Genomic DNA, 13,552 nt, shown 5'->3' with positions numbered 1-13,552 from the left:
CAATATGTTCTACTGGCCTGGAACCCAAATGCAAGTGCTGAAATTTCCTAGAAATAACTCTAGATTTAAGCTTCCAATGAGCCCATTAACCTTGATTCAAGATGTGATTTGAGGAGGCAGAATTGTGAGGCACAGATAGTCAGGCCCTCACCATTTAGCCAAAGGCACATTACAGCCTTGAATAGGAGGGTTTGTTATACAATTTGTGATTTTTCATGTAATTTTCTCTGAGACCTTGCTTATTTAATGTATGCACCACTATGAATGTTTGGAATCCCTACACTATGTTGCCCATTCCATTTTGAGCTCACCAGCTGCCATCAACAGAGTTAGCAATTCTACGAGGGATGCTCAAAAAAGTTTCCTCACTTTTTTTTTTTTTTATTCTGTTAAGAATTTCAAAAACAAATTACCGTATATACTCAAGTATAAGCCGACCCGAATATAAGCCGAGGTACCTAATTTTACCTACAAAAACTGGAAAAACTTATTGACTCGAGTATAAGCCTAGGGTGGGAAATGCAGCAGCTACTAGTAAGATTCAATAATCAAAATAAATACCAATAAAATTACAGTACATTAATTGAGTCATCTCTCTCTCGCGCGTGTGTGTCTCCCTCTCTTGTGTGCGTGTGTGTGTGTGTATGTGTGCGTGTGCGTGTGTGTGTGTGTGTGTGTGTCTCTCTCTCGCTGCACATGTGCGGAAGTCATCGACGCGCACAAACCGTAAGGGAAACTGGCTTGTTCGTATACTGGGGGGGGCAGCAGGACCTGACTCAAATATAAGCCGAGGGTGACGTTTTTCAGCACAATTTGGGTGCTGAAAAACTCAGCTTATATTCAAGTATATACGGTACATCACTTTTCTACAATTGCGATGCAATTTTCCCAGCGTCGTACCAACTTTTTAATGCCCAATTACTACTCCTCCCACCTTTGCCGTTTCCAAAGAAAATACGAAAGTGCGGAAACTTTTTGAACGTCCCTCGTATTTGCTTCAGTATTGACAGCATTCCGTAGCACATTTTTTTAAATTGATACCATTGAAGGGCAATAACTCAGGGCATTTCCTACAAATACTGGCCTTACTGACCCCTCTGTATCCAAGGTTGCCACTATCCATGGTCTCTGATGGAGTTGTAGCTGGTCAATATAGCAATGGCACCAAGTATCATAGGCAGGACATCAAGAATATATATCATTATGGTCTTTGTATGTAAAATTTAATTTCATTTTAAATATGAGATACATTTTTTATTCAAGGTACATTTATACTGTATAGAGCATGTTTCTCATTGAACAAAATTTGTAATCCTTTTTTTTTACTTTTATACTTCCAGATGTCTTCTCAGTTGGATATCTAAGAACACCCTGAGGACCTACGGAATCTCTTATCATCCCACATCATGTCACAGCTACTTCATATGGAGATCCCAAATTTTGGGAGCAGGGTACTGGGCTGTCTCAACGAGCAGCGACTGCTTGGCCAATACTGTGATGTGTCCATCTTGGTAAATGGTCAGGCCTTCAAAGCTCATCGAGCTGTTCTGGCAGCCAGTAGCTTATACTTCCGTGATCTTTTCAATGGTAGCTCCAAAAGCCTTTTTGAATTGCCATCCACTGTCCCACCTGCTTGCTTCCAACAAATCCTAACTTTCTGTTACACAGGCAAGCTGACAATGGCTGCTAGTGAGCAGTTAATCATTATGTACACAGCAGGGTACCTTCAGATACAGCACATTGTAGAGCGTGGCATGGACCTCATGTTCAAAGCTAATTCTCCTCATTGTGACTCCCAGACTGCTACTATGGAAGATCCAGGATCTGAGCCACAGAGTCCATGCAATAACAACCATGGTTCTGGCCAAGCCACCCCATTGCCCACTTCTGGTTGGTCTTGCACATTGCCACTACCACTGCGTGGCCGTATTAAACAAGAAGGGATAGAAGGCCCTTTGTCTCTTCAAGGGCTTTTCCAAAAGAGAGGCCAACCAGAACAGGTAGTTCTAAGTGGCAAACTTCAACGTACCGCCTCTCTGTACTATACAAGCAGCAGCGCTGGTCTGGCAGCAGCTCTTTCTGGAGTCCAAACATATCCTGCTACTACAGGAGAACGCTCTAGCCCTGGAGCCTCAAGTTTGCCTACTACCGATAGCCCCACTTCCTATCAGAATGATGAAGAAGAGTTTGATGATGATGTTTATGACAGTATCCCTGAAGAGACCTATGGACAGATGTTTGGCAGAGTGCATCCTGGGTATTCTGGTATGTTTTTACAGTACTATTTGAATTCAAATCATAAAATGTTAACATGTTCTTGTCCGTTTTAGTCACTTGTTTAGATTGGATTACCTCTTATGAAACACCACTTTGTCTAATGTTAGGTATGTTAAAGTCATATACAGTGGAACCTCGGTTTGCGAGCATAATTTGTTCCGGAAACGTGCTCGCAGTCCAAAGCACTCGTATATCAAAGTGAATTTCCCCATAAAACATAATGGAGACTCAGATGATTCATTCCTCAACCCAAAACTATTCATATAAAAATGATTAATACAAAATATAAAGTAAAAATACATAAAACAAATTAACCTGCACTTTACCTCTGAAAAGAATCATGGCAGGTGTGAGTGAGGTTCTAAACTCTTGTGGGAATCCACCCAATGGGATGACATGCAGAAGAACGTCCCAAAGCAATCACAGTCTCCCAGCACTGTAGCAGTTTGCCGTAAAAGCGAATCCGAAAAGATCACGGACATGCTATAAGCGCCTGCCATCGATGGGTTATACAAGGAACAAGGAGCATTATAAATGCACAGGGCACAGTACTACTTGGCCATGATTCTGCCCGACTGCTGTGTCTGTATATAGGAGAGTGGCAGATCCCACTACAATAAATAACCGCACTGTTGCTGTTTCAAGCTGAATAAAGCTGGTGTTGCTAAAGTACTGAGACTCAGCCTCGTGTTTTGGGGCGCATGACAGGGACTCGCATGTCACAGCACACACACACACACACACACACACACACAATGCTGTAGTAAACAGTATACACTCGTACGGATGTTGACTGTATGAGTGAGGAACGCCGACTCAGACGGAGAATAGGAGATGATTGCCCACAATCCCGCAGCGAGAGAGAAGAACCGTCAGCTCAGTTGTGATCACATGACACTCAGCAGACAAAGCGTATACATACTACTCGTATTGCAAGACCTCGCTCGTTTATCAAGTCAAAATTTATTACAAATTTTAGCTCGTCTTGCAAACACTCGTAAACCAAGTTACTCGCAAACCGAGGTTCCACTGTAATTGTAACAAAAACCTTGACAATTTTTAAAAAGTATTGTCAAGCTTGGGTCACAAAGTTGCACAGGAGAGCACCGAAGGTTTTCCAAGGAGTAGAAACTTTATTGCTGTTCAGGCAGATACAAACACAAGTCTCTTTCAGAGGCGATCGGGCCTTGTAAGGAACAGCTGTCAAACTTGATGCATCGGCCCCAATTCCTGCTCAAAAGAACACAAAATCTTCATAAAGGGGGTACAGCGGCCCGGAAGCAGTGGTTGGAACAGAGAGAGTCTGGGGGAAGTGAGACAGGAGAGTGAGAAAATAGGATGGCCATGGCTCAGTCTTTTAAATGTTTGAAGCACCGCGTGAGGAGCACGTTGTGTGGCAAGCCAGCATGCCAGCAGCTGATCGTGCAAAGAGGAGCTGAGGAGTGTGTTTGTTTCCTAATTGAAAAACTGTATAAGAGGGGGTATCCCCCTGCAGCAGCTGTTACAGTATCTAATTGGCTCACTGGGACAGTGTACATAGCAGCTAAAAAAACAAGTGTGATCCATGAATGGTCTCCTCTTGTTTGTGAAACTCAAGTTCTTATAGCTCACAGTAACAAATACCACTGGCCATCTTAAAATATTGGCATATGACAGTATGTGTATTACTCATGGTCCTAATTTAACTTGTTCTAACAGTTAGTTTCAAAATTATACCCTGATGAACTATGAGAAGAGAATATGAATCGAAACAGCATACAGACAGAATGTCTTCAAAAAAAAAAGAGAAATAAACCATTAATCACACTCTGAAACTTATCTGTCAGGAGTTCAAGTAAATGAATGTCATGATGGGGAAAAAGAATCCATTTGGTTTGCAGTCAGCAAAATCTTTTGTGACACAAAGTGTTCTATATTTAGCATTACAGAAAAATGAACTCCTTGTAAAATGTACAGAAATCGCAGAAAAAATTCTCAAGAATGGAATAAGCAAGGGACACAAAAGTCTTAAAGGATAAATATTACTCATGTGAGCATCAAGATGCACCACATGACCCAGAATACCACGCTAAATCTTCTTAAATGCTTGTTATTAGTTACATCTTATTGCAGGGTGACCAGCTTCCTGAAACATCTGTGCCCATGAACTTGGTACAGAAAGAAGATTTTCAAGTTTTATATTTTAAACACAAAGGCTCCCTAAATAAAAAAAGAAAACTGGTGCGGCAATGGTGTTTATTGATTAGGTGATTGTAGTATGTTTGGGTATTCCCTCAGTAAAGATCTGTAAGAAATCACTAAACTGGCTAAAACAGATTACATGTCTTGGTAATCTCTAAATCATTTTTATAATTTGCAAAAATTACTATTTTTGTAGACACTGAATGCTACAGATGAGCTTGTTATGCTCTGAAGCTAGTGTCTCCATTCCACAAATTAATTTTTATTCATTTTATTGCCAACAGATGTTGCAGAGAAAACGCTACGTGTAATTTTTAGGAAAGCACTGGATTTTTATAATAGCGTTGTCTCATCGCTAATATCATTGGTCAATATTTATCTTGAACAGAAGAGATGGTTAAAAATATCTTGATGGAAAATCCTAACCAAATACCCTACAGAATGAATATCAAGCTTCAAAAATAAAAAGTAAAAAAATATTTTCTTTTCAACTTATTCAGCAATAATAATCAATGTTTCTAATAAACAGTCTATAATAATTAGCAAAATGAATTGTAGTTGTCTCACAGACATTTTTCCTGGCCAAGTCTTAACTGTTTTCATCTTGCTAACATTCTTGAAAATACTATTTGTGACTTTTTTCATTTTAAATCTAAGGAAGATAGATGATCAGACATGATGCTTACTTTTTTAGATTTCCAAAAAGGTTTATTTTTAACAGACATATGGCTTCTCAGAAATGCAGTATATGATCATAAACATGTATTTATAGAAAACAATATCTGTCTCTCGTTGTCTTTGTGTATATGAAACAAATCGTTTGACAGCAGTTCATATGTTGATAGATTTATAACAAACTGTTTTAAGTAGATTTTTAATTATCGTTTCTGGAAGAAGCTTATTATGCTCATTATGTATTTGCATTGATTATTTCTTTTAAACAATGCAAAAATCCATGCTTGCTTTTGAGGTAAATTCTACAGAAATTGTGCACAATATGTCTGCATATTGCATACAGAACATATAAAATTTTTCCTGGGAGTGCTTGACAATCTGACAGGACTACTGAAACTAAATAAGCATTGCTTGTGTATTTGTTTTCTTTCATTTGACCTATTCATAAGTTCTTAGGTTTATTCTCTTTTCCTGAAGCAGTACATCTTCTGTCCAGCGACTGTACTTTGACTTAGTCAGATTAGTCAAGCTTGACCTTCTGTTATAACTTAAAGCATATCTGCTTATTTTCTCACAGTGTTCTTGAAATCATTGGCATATCTATATTACTTTGTTAATTATATGAGTATCTATCCTTAGACATTCCAGTTAATTTTTTGGAAGTACTAAGGGGCTTTGCCCCCTGCCTGCTTTGCTCGCCATCCCCCGTGCTTGCGTTATGCGCTAGCCTGTTTGCAGTTCTGCCGCTTGCATATGGGGATGCGGATGTTCAGTTTACTAACTATTTTACATTACAGCGAGTAATTAACCATATTAAAAAATAGCCAAACGTAATAATTTGAAACTATGTTTCATGTGGTGTTAGAGTTATTTGTTGCGTAATACGATTTTGTTCTGTTTGGCTTTGAAATTAACACACAAAAACTTTTTAAACTTACACTTTTACTGTAAAACTTAAGTAAAAACAAGTTTTTGAGTTACATTTTCGTCAATATTGCATTGAATTGTGATTCTGTGTTTGGACTTTCATTGTGACAATGCAACGTATAACTGCCCATGATTGAATTTCGTTTCTTTCACTCTATTAAATAAAACAACTTTTTCAAATGTTTGGCTCCGAGATTTGTAAATTGTCTTTGCAAAAGCTATTCTATAACAGGAAACTGTTAACGTTTTAATACGAATGGCATATCAAGATCTCATTTGGTGTCTAATGTTATCCCCTGAAGATGTACTACATTACCTTGGATACATCCATCTTTCTACAGTAATTCGTGCGCATGAAGACCGGACGGTGTTAACGGTTGTAGATATTCTTTGGGATATTGTAAGTTGATGTTTTCATCTTCCACTCGATCACCACCAACTGTTTCAGCATAGCCTATCGATACACTTTTAACCAATTTGCAGTGAAACCGATCGACATGTTTGCCGTTAATTCATTTGATTTCGTTTCTCAGTGCTAGGATTACCCTAGTACTCATTTTTCCTGTTGATAACCCTTCGTGATGAAATTCTTCAATAACATTTGGACATAATATGTCTTCTTTAATTGGGAACTTAAAATGAGGAAAATGTTAAAACTTATAAGAACTGCGTCTGTCAAAACAATTCACATGAATGAGAGGTGAGAGGACCGAATGTGTGGTTTTTTTATGGTTGAGAGGATGGCGGGACTTGGAAAAATATTTTTTTATATAATAGAGAGACATTGACATAATTTTCTGTCATTATCTAAACTTTTAAATTGTATGGACTATTTTTTCACCTTTTCCGGTGAATTAAAAACACTAATTGATACTACTTTAAAAAACCTCATCATTGTGCACTGTAAAAAAAAAATGTTAAATTTACGGTAAAATACTGGCAGCTGAGGTCACCAGAATTTTACCATAAAAAAGAAGGTGACAATATTTTTTGGTCTACGGTACACTTTAAAAAACAATGTTAAATTTACGGTAAAATACTGGCAGCTGGGGTCGCCAGAATTTTACTGTAATAAATAAGGTGACAATATTTTTAGGTCTACAGTATAATTTTGTAGTAAAAACTATTTGTTCTTTGTAACAAATTCCAACAGAAGGGAATGTTTAACCATAACCAGAAATTCATGTTGTGTAATAAATATGGCAATCAATAAACAATATGTATTGTCAGGGTCAAGCCCCAGTACACAGTTTGCATCAGTAAAGTAACACTAATCAATAGCAAGCATGTACCATTTAATTATACACATTGAAAACAATTCAATGTTAAAGAAAGTTATGGCACGTTGTCTGATGGGGAAGTAAAGTTTGCTTTTGTGGTGTATGGTGTCCTACTTATTGAATACAACCCACCATAAATCAGCTTCCATAACCTCAAAAAACCTTCAGCACGCAGGGAAAAAATAAGTCTGCTAACTAAGTTTAAGTTTTTTCCCTACTATTCAAAGGTATGCGGATCACCAGGAACAATATGGTAAAAGGGGGCGTGTCCTTGTGCAAATATTGTAACTGGTTTTACTGAAACAGCGATTTACCATTTTACATTTTACATTTGTTTACCTTCGCTATTTTACAGTTTTACACTGTAAAATTAACAGATTTTTTCAGTGTAACTGTAATACAACTGTGAATTCCCCCTTGGGATTAATAAAGTATCTATCTATCTATCTATCTATCTAAACGGTATTTAGCATATTTTGAAGGTAGAAAAATATCGATTTTAAAGAACTTGGCTGTAAAAAATAATGAAATATATTGTTTAAGAGATACAGGTAATTTTCAGTAGAACATAAGGTAACTTTCCTTTTTTTCAGAAAAGGTCTTTTACTTTCACCATTTACAGTATTTTTACCGTTAAATTTACTGACATTTTTTACAGTGTGGATGGCAAGGAAAAAGGGATATCAGACGCAGGATATTTCAGTCTGCAATGGGCACTAAAGTCTCGAATGTCTGGTTAGAGCATTTTATTTAATATATTGTGACTTTCCAAGCAACCCCTAAATATAAGCTATTATAACTACCATACATTTTGGTGATATGTTATTGAACAGAAAGGGGATATTTTAGGCTTTACATCATAACATTATTTTATAATGTCATTTCACCGTCTCCAGTAGTCATGTGGCTTCAGAAGCACTTCCTTGCCCTGTTTAGCAAACAGCCCGTGTGTTAATGTGAGCTGCTTTTGCCAAAAAAGAAGCTATTGTTTGCTGCATGACTTTTATTTATTTCATTTAACTGGACAGCATGAATTGCAGCTGTTGTATTTGTCCTGCAGCCTCATTAGAATTACTGGTCAATGGCATAGATTTGCTTCAGGATTTGGAGAGATTCTGTATGCAGCATCTCTAAAAACTTCTTCCTTTAATAACTATTAATACATACATCTATTTAGAGCATACAGTACGTACTAGATTACCAAAAAGTCCCTTTTCTCACGTGTCAGAGTTTGTCCCTCTTCAGTCTTGGTATTAAAGTTTGAAAAGTGCTTACTTCTATAGGGGTGAAAGAGAACTGAAAAATAAACTTTCTGTACCTTTTTGGTATTGAGTAAGCAAAAGACAAAACCAGGGAGTCAAAACAATGGTCATTTGGAGCAGTCTGGGGAAGAAGGACTGTTTCCTTTTTGTAACTAACTTGTGAAAAAGTTTGTTTTTATTTTAAGAACACCACAAAGTGATCATTTTTTGTTTATTTGGGTTGAGAAGTACTCAGGCTGGGGGTGATCTTCTTTTAGTTTCCCATACTTCTTGCTCTTGTCTTTTTTGTTTTTTTTATCATGGATTTTAGTGTACACTTTCAGGTAGAGTCCCAAAAAATATAGTGATCATCTTAATAATGATTCAGGTAATTTGATCATGGTTTTGAATGAATCGTAATAATATCTTAATAGAAATTATATTCTGTCTGTCTTTTCATTGTTTTTTAGTCCAAGATAAATCTGATGTCTCAGCCATGCCCATTTCCTTGGAAAACCGTTCATGTGTACTCATTCGTAGAGACCTAGTGGCCTTGCCAGCAAGTCTCATCAGCCAAATTGGCTATAGGTGTCATCCCAAACTCTATTCTGAAGGAGATCCGGGTGAGAAGCTAGAGCTAGTAGCAGGTAATACTGTTCATATTTTGTTGTCTTCTTAAAGTAATCACATCTAATTGTAATCTTGACTTTACCTTGTATTTTTAATTTGTTTTAGTTTATGAACACAATACTGTGCTATATTTCATTGCCTGCTATGTCAGTGTTTATATTACCCTATGATCATGAGCATGTATTAGTTACCATTGTATAAAGTTAAAGGTAAAGTTTAACTTATCTGAATTATTGGCATATGCATATCACCATTTCTGATACTTACAGGCAGTGTTAAGTTTTTGTATGAAACACACTCTAAGCAAAAATTAATATAAGCAATAAAATTACACATAGGGACTTGCAATGGATTTTAAAATGGAAATTAGCTGAATTGACTATTCTTCTTCTTTCAGTTTCTCCCGTTAGGGGTCACCACAGCGGATCATCTTCTTCCATATCTTTCTGTCCTCTGCATCTTGTTCTGTTGCCCCCATCACCTGCATGTCCTCTCTCACTGCATCCATAAACCTTCTCTTAGACCTTCCTCTTTTCCTATTGCCTGGCAGCTCTATCCTTAACAGTCTTCTCCCTATATACCCAGCATTTCTCCTTTCCACATGTCCAAACCAACGCAATCTCTGGCTTTGTCTTCCTACCGTCCAACCTGAGCTGACCCTCTAATGTACTGATGTCTAATCCTGTCCATCCTCGTCACACCCAATGCAAATCTTAGCATCTTTAACTCTGCCACCTGCTTTCTGGTCAGCACCACCGTCTCCACCCTATATAACATAGCTGGTCTCACTACAGTCCTGTAGACCCTCCCTTTTACTCTTGCTGATACCCGTCGGTCACAAATCACTCCTGACACTCTTCTCCACTCTTCTTCACCATTCCACTCTTTTCCACTTCTCTTCTACAAGAGAATTCTACAATCCCCATTACTCTGTACTGTTGATTCTAAGTATTTAAACTCATCCACCTCAGCCCTACATCCACACCATACCACTGACTTCCCTCTCATTTACACACATGTATTCTGTTTTGTTCCTACTGACCTTCATTCCTTTCCTCTCTAGAGCATACTGTATCTCCACCTCTCCAGGGTCTCTTCAACCTGCTCCCTACTCTCTCTGTACAGATCAATATGTCAATCAGCAAACATCACAGTCCACAGGGACTCCTGTCTAATCTCATCTGTCAACCTGTCCATCATCATTGAAAATAAGAAAGGGCTCAGAGCCGATTACTGATGTAATCCAACCTCCATATTGAATGCATCCGTCACTCCTCCTGCAGACCTCACCACTGTCACACTTCCCTCGTACATATCCTGTACAACTCTTACGTACTTCTCTGCCACTCCCAACTTCCTCATACAATACCACAACTCCTCTCGATGCACCCTGTGATATTCTTTCTCCAGGTCCACAAAGACGCAATGCAACTCCTTCTGGCCTTCTCTATACTTCTCCATCAACACCCTCAGAGCAAACATCGCATCTGTGGTGCTCTTTCCTGGCATGAAACCATCCTGCTGCTCACTAATCATCACCCCCCTTCTTAACATAGCTTCTACTACTCTTTCCCATAACTTCATGCTGTGGCTCATCAATTTTATCCCCCTGTAGTTACTACAGTTCTGCACACCCCCCTTATTCTTAAATATCTGCACCAATACACTTCTTCTCCACTCCTCAGGCATCCTCTCACTTTCCAGGATTCCATTAAACAATCTGGTTAAAAACTCCACTGCCATGTCTCCTAAACACCTCCATGCTTCCACAGATATGTCATCTTGATCAACGGCCTTTCCATTCTTCATCCTCTACATACAGTAGCTGTCCTTACTTCCTCTTTGCTAATCCATTGCATTTCCTGATTCACTATCTCCACATCATCCAACCTTCTTTCTCTTTCTTATTCTCTTCATTCATCAGCCTCTCAAAGTACTCTTTCCATCTGCTCAGTTTACCCTCTTCACTTGTGAGTATGTTTCCATCTTTATCCTTTATCACCCTAACCTGCTGCACGTCTTTCCCAGCTCGGTCTCTCTGTCTAGCCAATCGGTACTGGTCCTTTTCTCCTTCTTTAGAGTCCAGCCTCTCATACAACTCATCATACGCCTTTTCTTTAGCCTTCGCCACCTCTCACTTCACCTTACGCCTTATCTCCTTGTACTCTTGTCTACTTTCTGCATCTCTCTGACGATCCCACTTCCTCTTTGCCATCCTCTTCCTCTGTATACTCTTCTGTACTTCTCCATTCCTCCACAAAGTTTCCTTATCCTCCTTCCTCTGTCCAGATGTCACACCAAGCACCCTTCTAGCGGTCTCCTGTACCACTTCTGCTGTAGTTGCCCAGCTGTCTCGTAACTCTTCACTGCTACCCAGTGCCTGTCTCACCTCTTCCCTAAACTCAACCTTGCAGTCTTCCTTTTTCAACTTCCACCATTTGATCCATGGCTCTGCCCTCACCCTCCTCCTCTTCTTTTTCATCTCCAACTTCTTCCTACAGACCACCATCCTATGCTGCCTAACTACACTTTCCCCTGCCGGCACTTTGCAGTCTTCAGACTCCTTCATATTGACTCTTCTGCATAGGATATAATCTACCTGTGTGTATCTTCCTCCACTCTTGTACATCACCCTTTTCTTCCTCCCACTTCTTAAAATACGTATTCACCACAGCCATGTACATCCTTTTTGCAAAATCCACTATCATCTGACCTTCTTCATTTCTCTTCTTGACATCATACCTACCTATCACCTCCTCGTCTCCTCTGTTCCCTTGACCAGCATGTCTGTTGAAATCTGCTTCAATCACCACTTTCTGTCCTTTGGGTACACTGTCCATCACTTCATCCAACTCACTCCAGAAATCATATGCACTAACAACATTCATCATCACACCCCCAATCTCCATCTTCATAATCATTACTCTGTCTGACACACTTTTCACTCTTTCCAAAACACTATTGATATACTGTTCCTTCAGAATAACCCCTACCCCATTTCTCCTCCCATCCACACCATGATAGAACAATTTGAATCCACCTCTGATCCACCTGGCCTTACTTCCCTTCCATTTAGTCTTTTGCACACACAATATATCAACCTTCCTTCTGTCCATCATATTGCCTAACTCTCTCCGCTTACCAGTCATACTGCCAACCTTTAAAGTTCCTACCCTCAGTTCCACTCTCTTTAACTTCCTCCTCTCCTCCTGCCTCCGAACACGTCTCCCACCTCTTCTTCTCCATCTTCGACTAACAGTAGCCCAATTTCCGCCGGTACCCTGTTGGCTAACAGTACTGGTGGCGGTTGTTGTTAACTTGCGCCTTGACCAATCTGGTATTGAAATTTGTATTGTTGTCCGTATATTGATCTGGCAAAACCTTACACAGGATGCCCTTCCTGACGTAACCTTCCCCATTTATCTGGCCTTGGGAGCGGCATGAAGAAACACATTGGATTGTGCATCCTCTGTGGCTATACAGCTCAATTATGAAGAACGAAGTTATTAGAAAAAAAAAAAAAAACTTAGAACAGTACTACAGTTTATAAGTGAAATCAAAATAAACAGCTGATTATAAGATTCTCATTAAATGTTTATGGATGAACTTCCAACAAGACAAACAGCACAAAGTCATTCTGTTTAAAATGGACTATTATAATAATTTTGTCAGAGTTTGAAAGCCTAAAGAAACGGTGTTGTAAGAATTGCTGCCATTAAATTTTAAGAATGAGTACATATTTAAAGAGTTTTTTACTTTCTCTGAATTTAAAGTTTTTTTTCTGTCCTCTAAAGTTGGTCTTGTAGTTCCACTTATTGCTTAATCGTCTACTTCTGGATGATTCCTTTAAGTGAAATATCTATATTTAACCTCTGAAATGCCTCCAATGGCTTTTTCACAATTTTGTTGTTTTTAAGTAAAATTTTAAATATTTTCAATTAGGATCTGCAGTTAAGCAATGCTGAAGACTGTCAGTGTCCACTATAAGAAAAGAATAACTATGGTATATTCTTAAATGTGTGTGTGTTATAGTCTTAAATATAACTTAAAAAATAATTGATTTTGTATTAACTACAATATAGCCACAAGACTTGTTAAGGTAAGAGCCTACTACCTTTATACATCTCAATGCTTAACTTTGTACTCATTGTTTTTGTAAATCTGAACACGAATAGTTGCTGAACATCAACTAAAAACTCCTGATAGATATATTTAATTGGATTTTAATGCAGGCTTTGACTGACACTTCCCAGAACATCACCTATTCTTCTATTCTTTGGTTCTAAGACTTTCTAGCATTGTTTTTACTGTACTGTAAAATTAGACCTGGTCTAGACTGAG

The 13,552-nt window shown here is 38.4% G+C and overlaps 1 protein-coding gene across 1 annotated transcript in view; it reads left to right on the top strand.

Moving 5' to 3' along the window:
• The window catches only part of LOC114657337 (nucleus accumbens-associated protein 2-like), a 153,326-nt gene that overhangs the window by 121,600 nt on the left and 18,174 nt on the right, over positions 1-13,552 (top strand). The window contains exons 2-3 of the mRNA XM_028809101.2: positions 1,341-2,265; positions 9,052-9,228. Of these exons, the coding sequence (XP_028664934.1) occupies positions 1,407-2,265; positions 9,052-9,228 (1,036 nt within the window). The 5' untranslated portion in view covers positions 1,341-1,406. The remainder of the gene's footprint in view (positions 1-1,340; positions 2,266-9,051; positions 9,229-13,552) is intronic.

This window comes from Erpetoichthys calabaricus, chromosome 9 (assembly GCF_900747795.2).
Source record: "Erpetoichthys calabaricus chromosome 9, fErpCal1.3, whole genome shotgun sequence".
NCBI lineage: Eukaryota > Metazoa > Chordata > Cladistia > Polypteriformes > Polypteridae > Erpetoichthys > Erpetoichthys calabaricus.
Note: the sequence above shows the minus strand (reverse complement) of the source record. Positions and strands in the feature narration are given on the sequence as shown.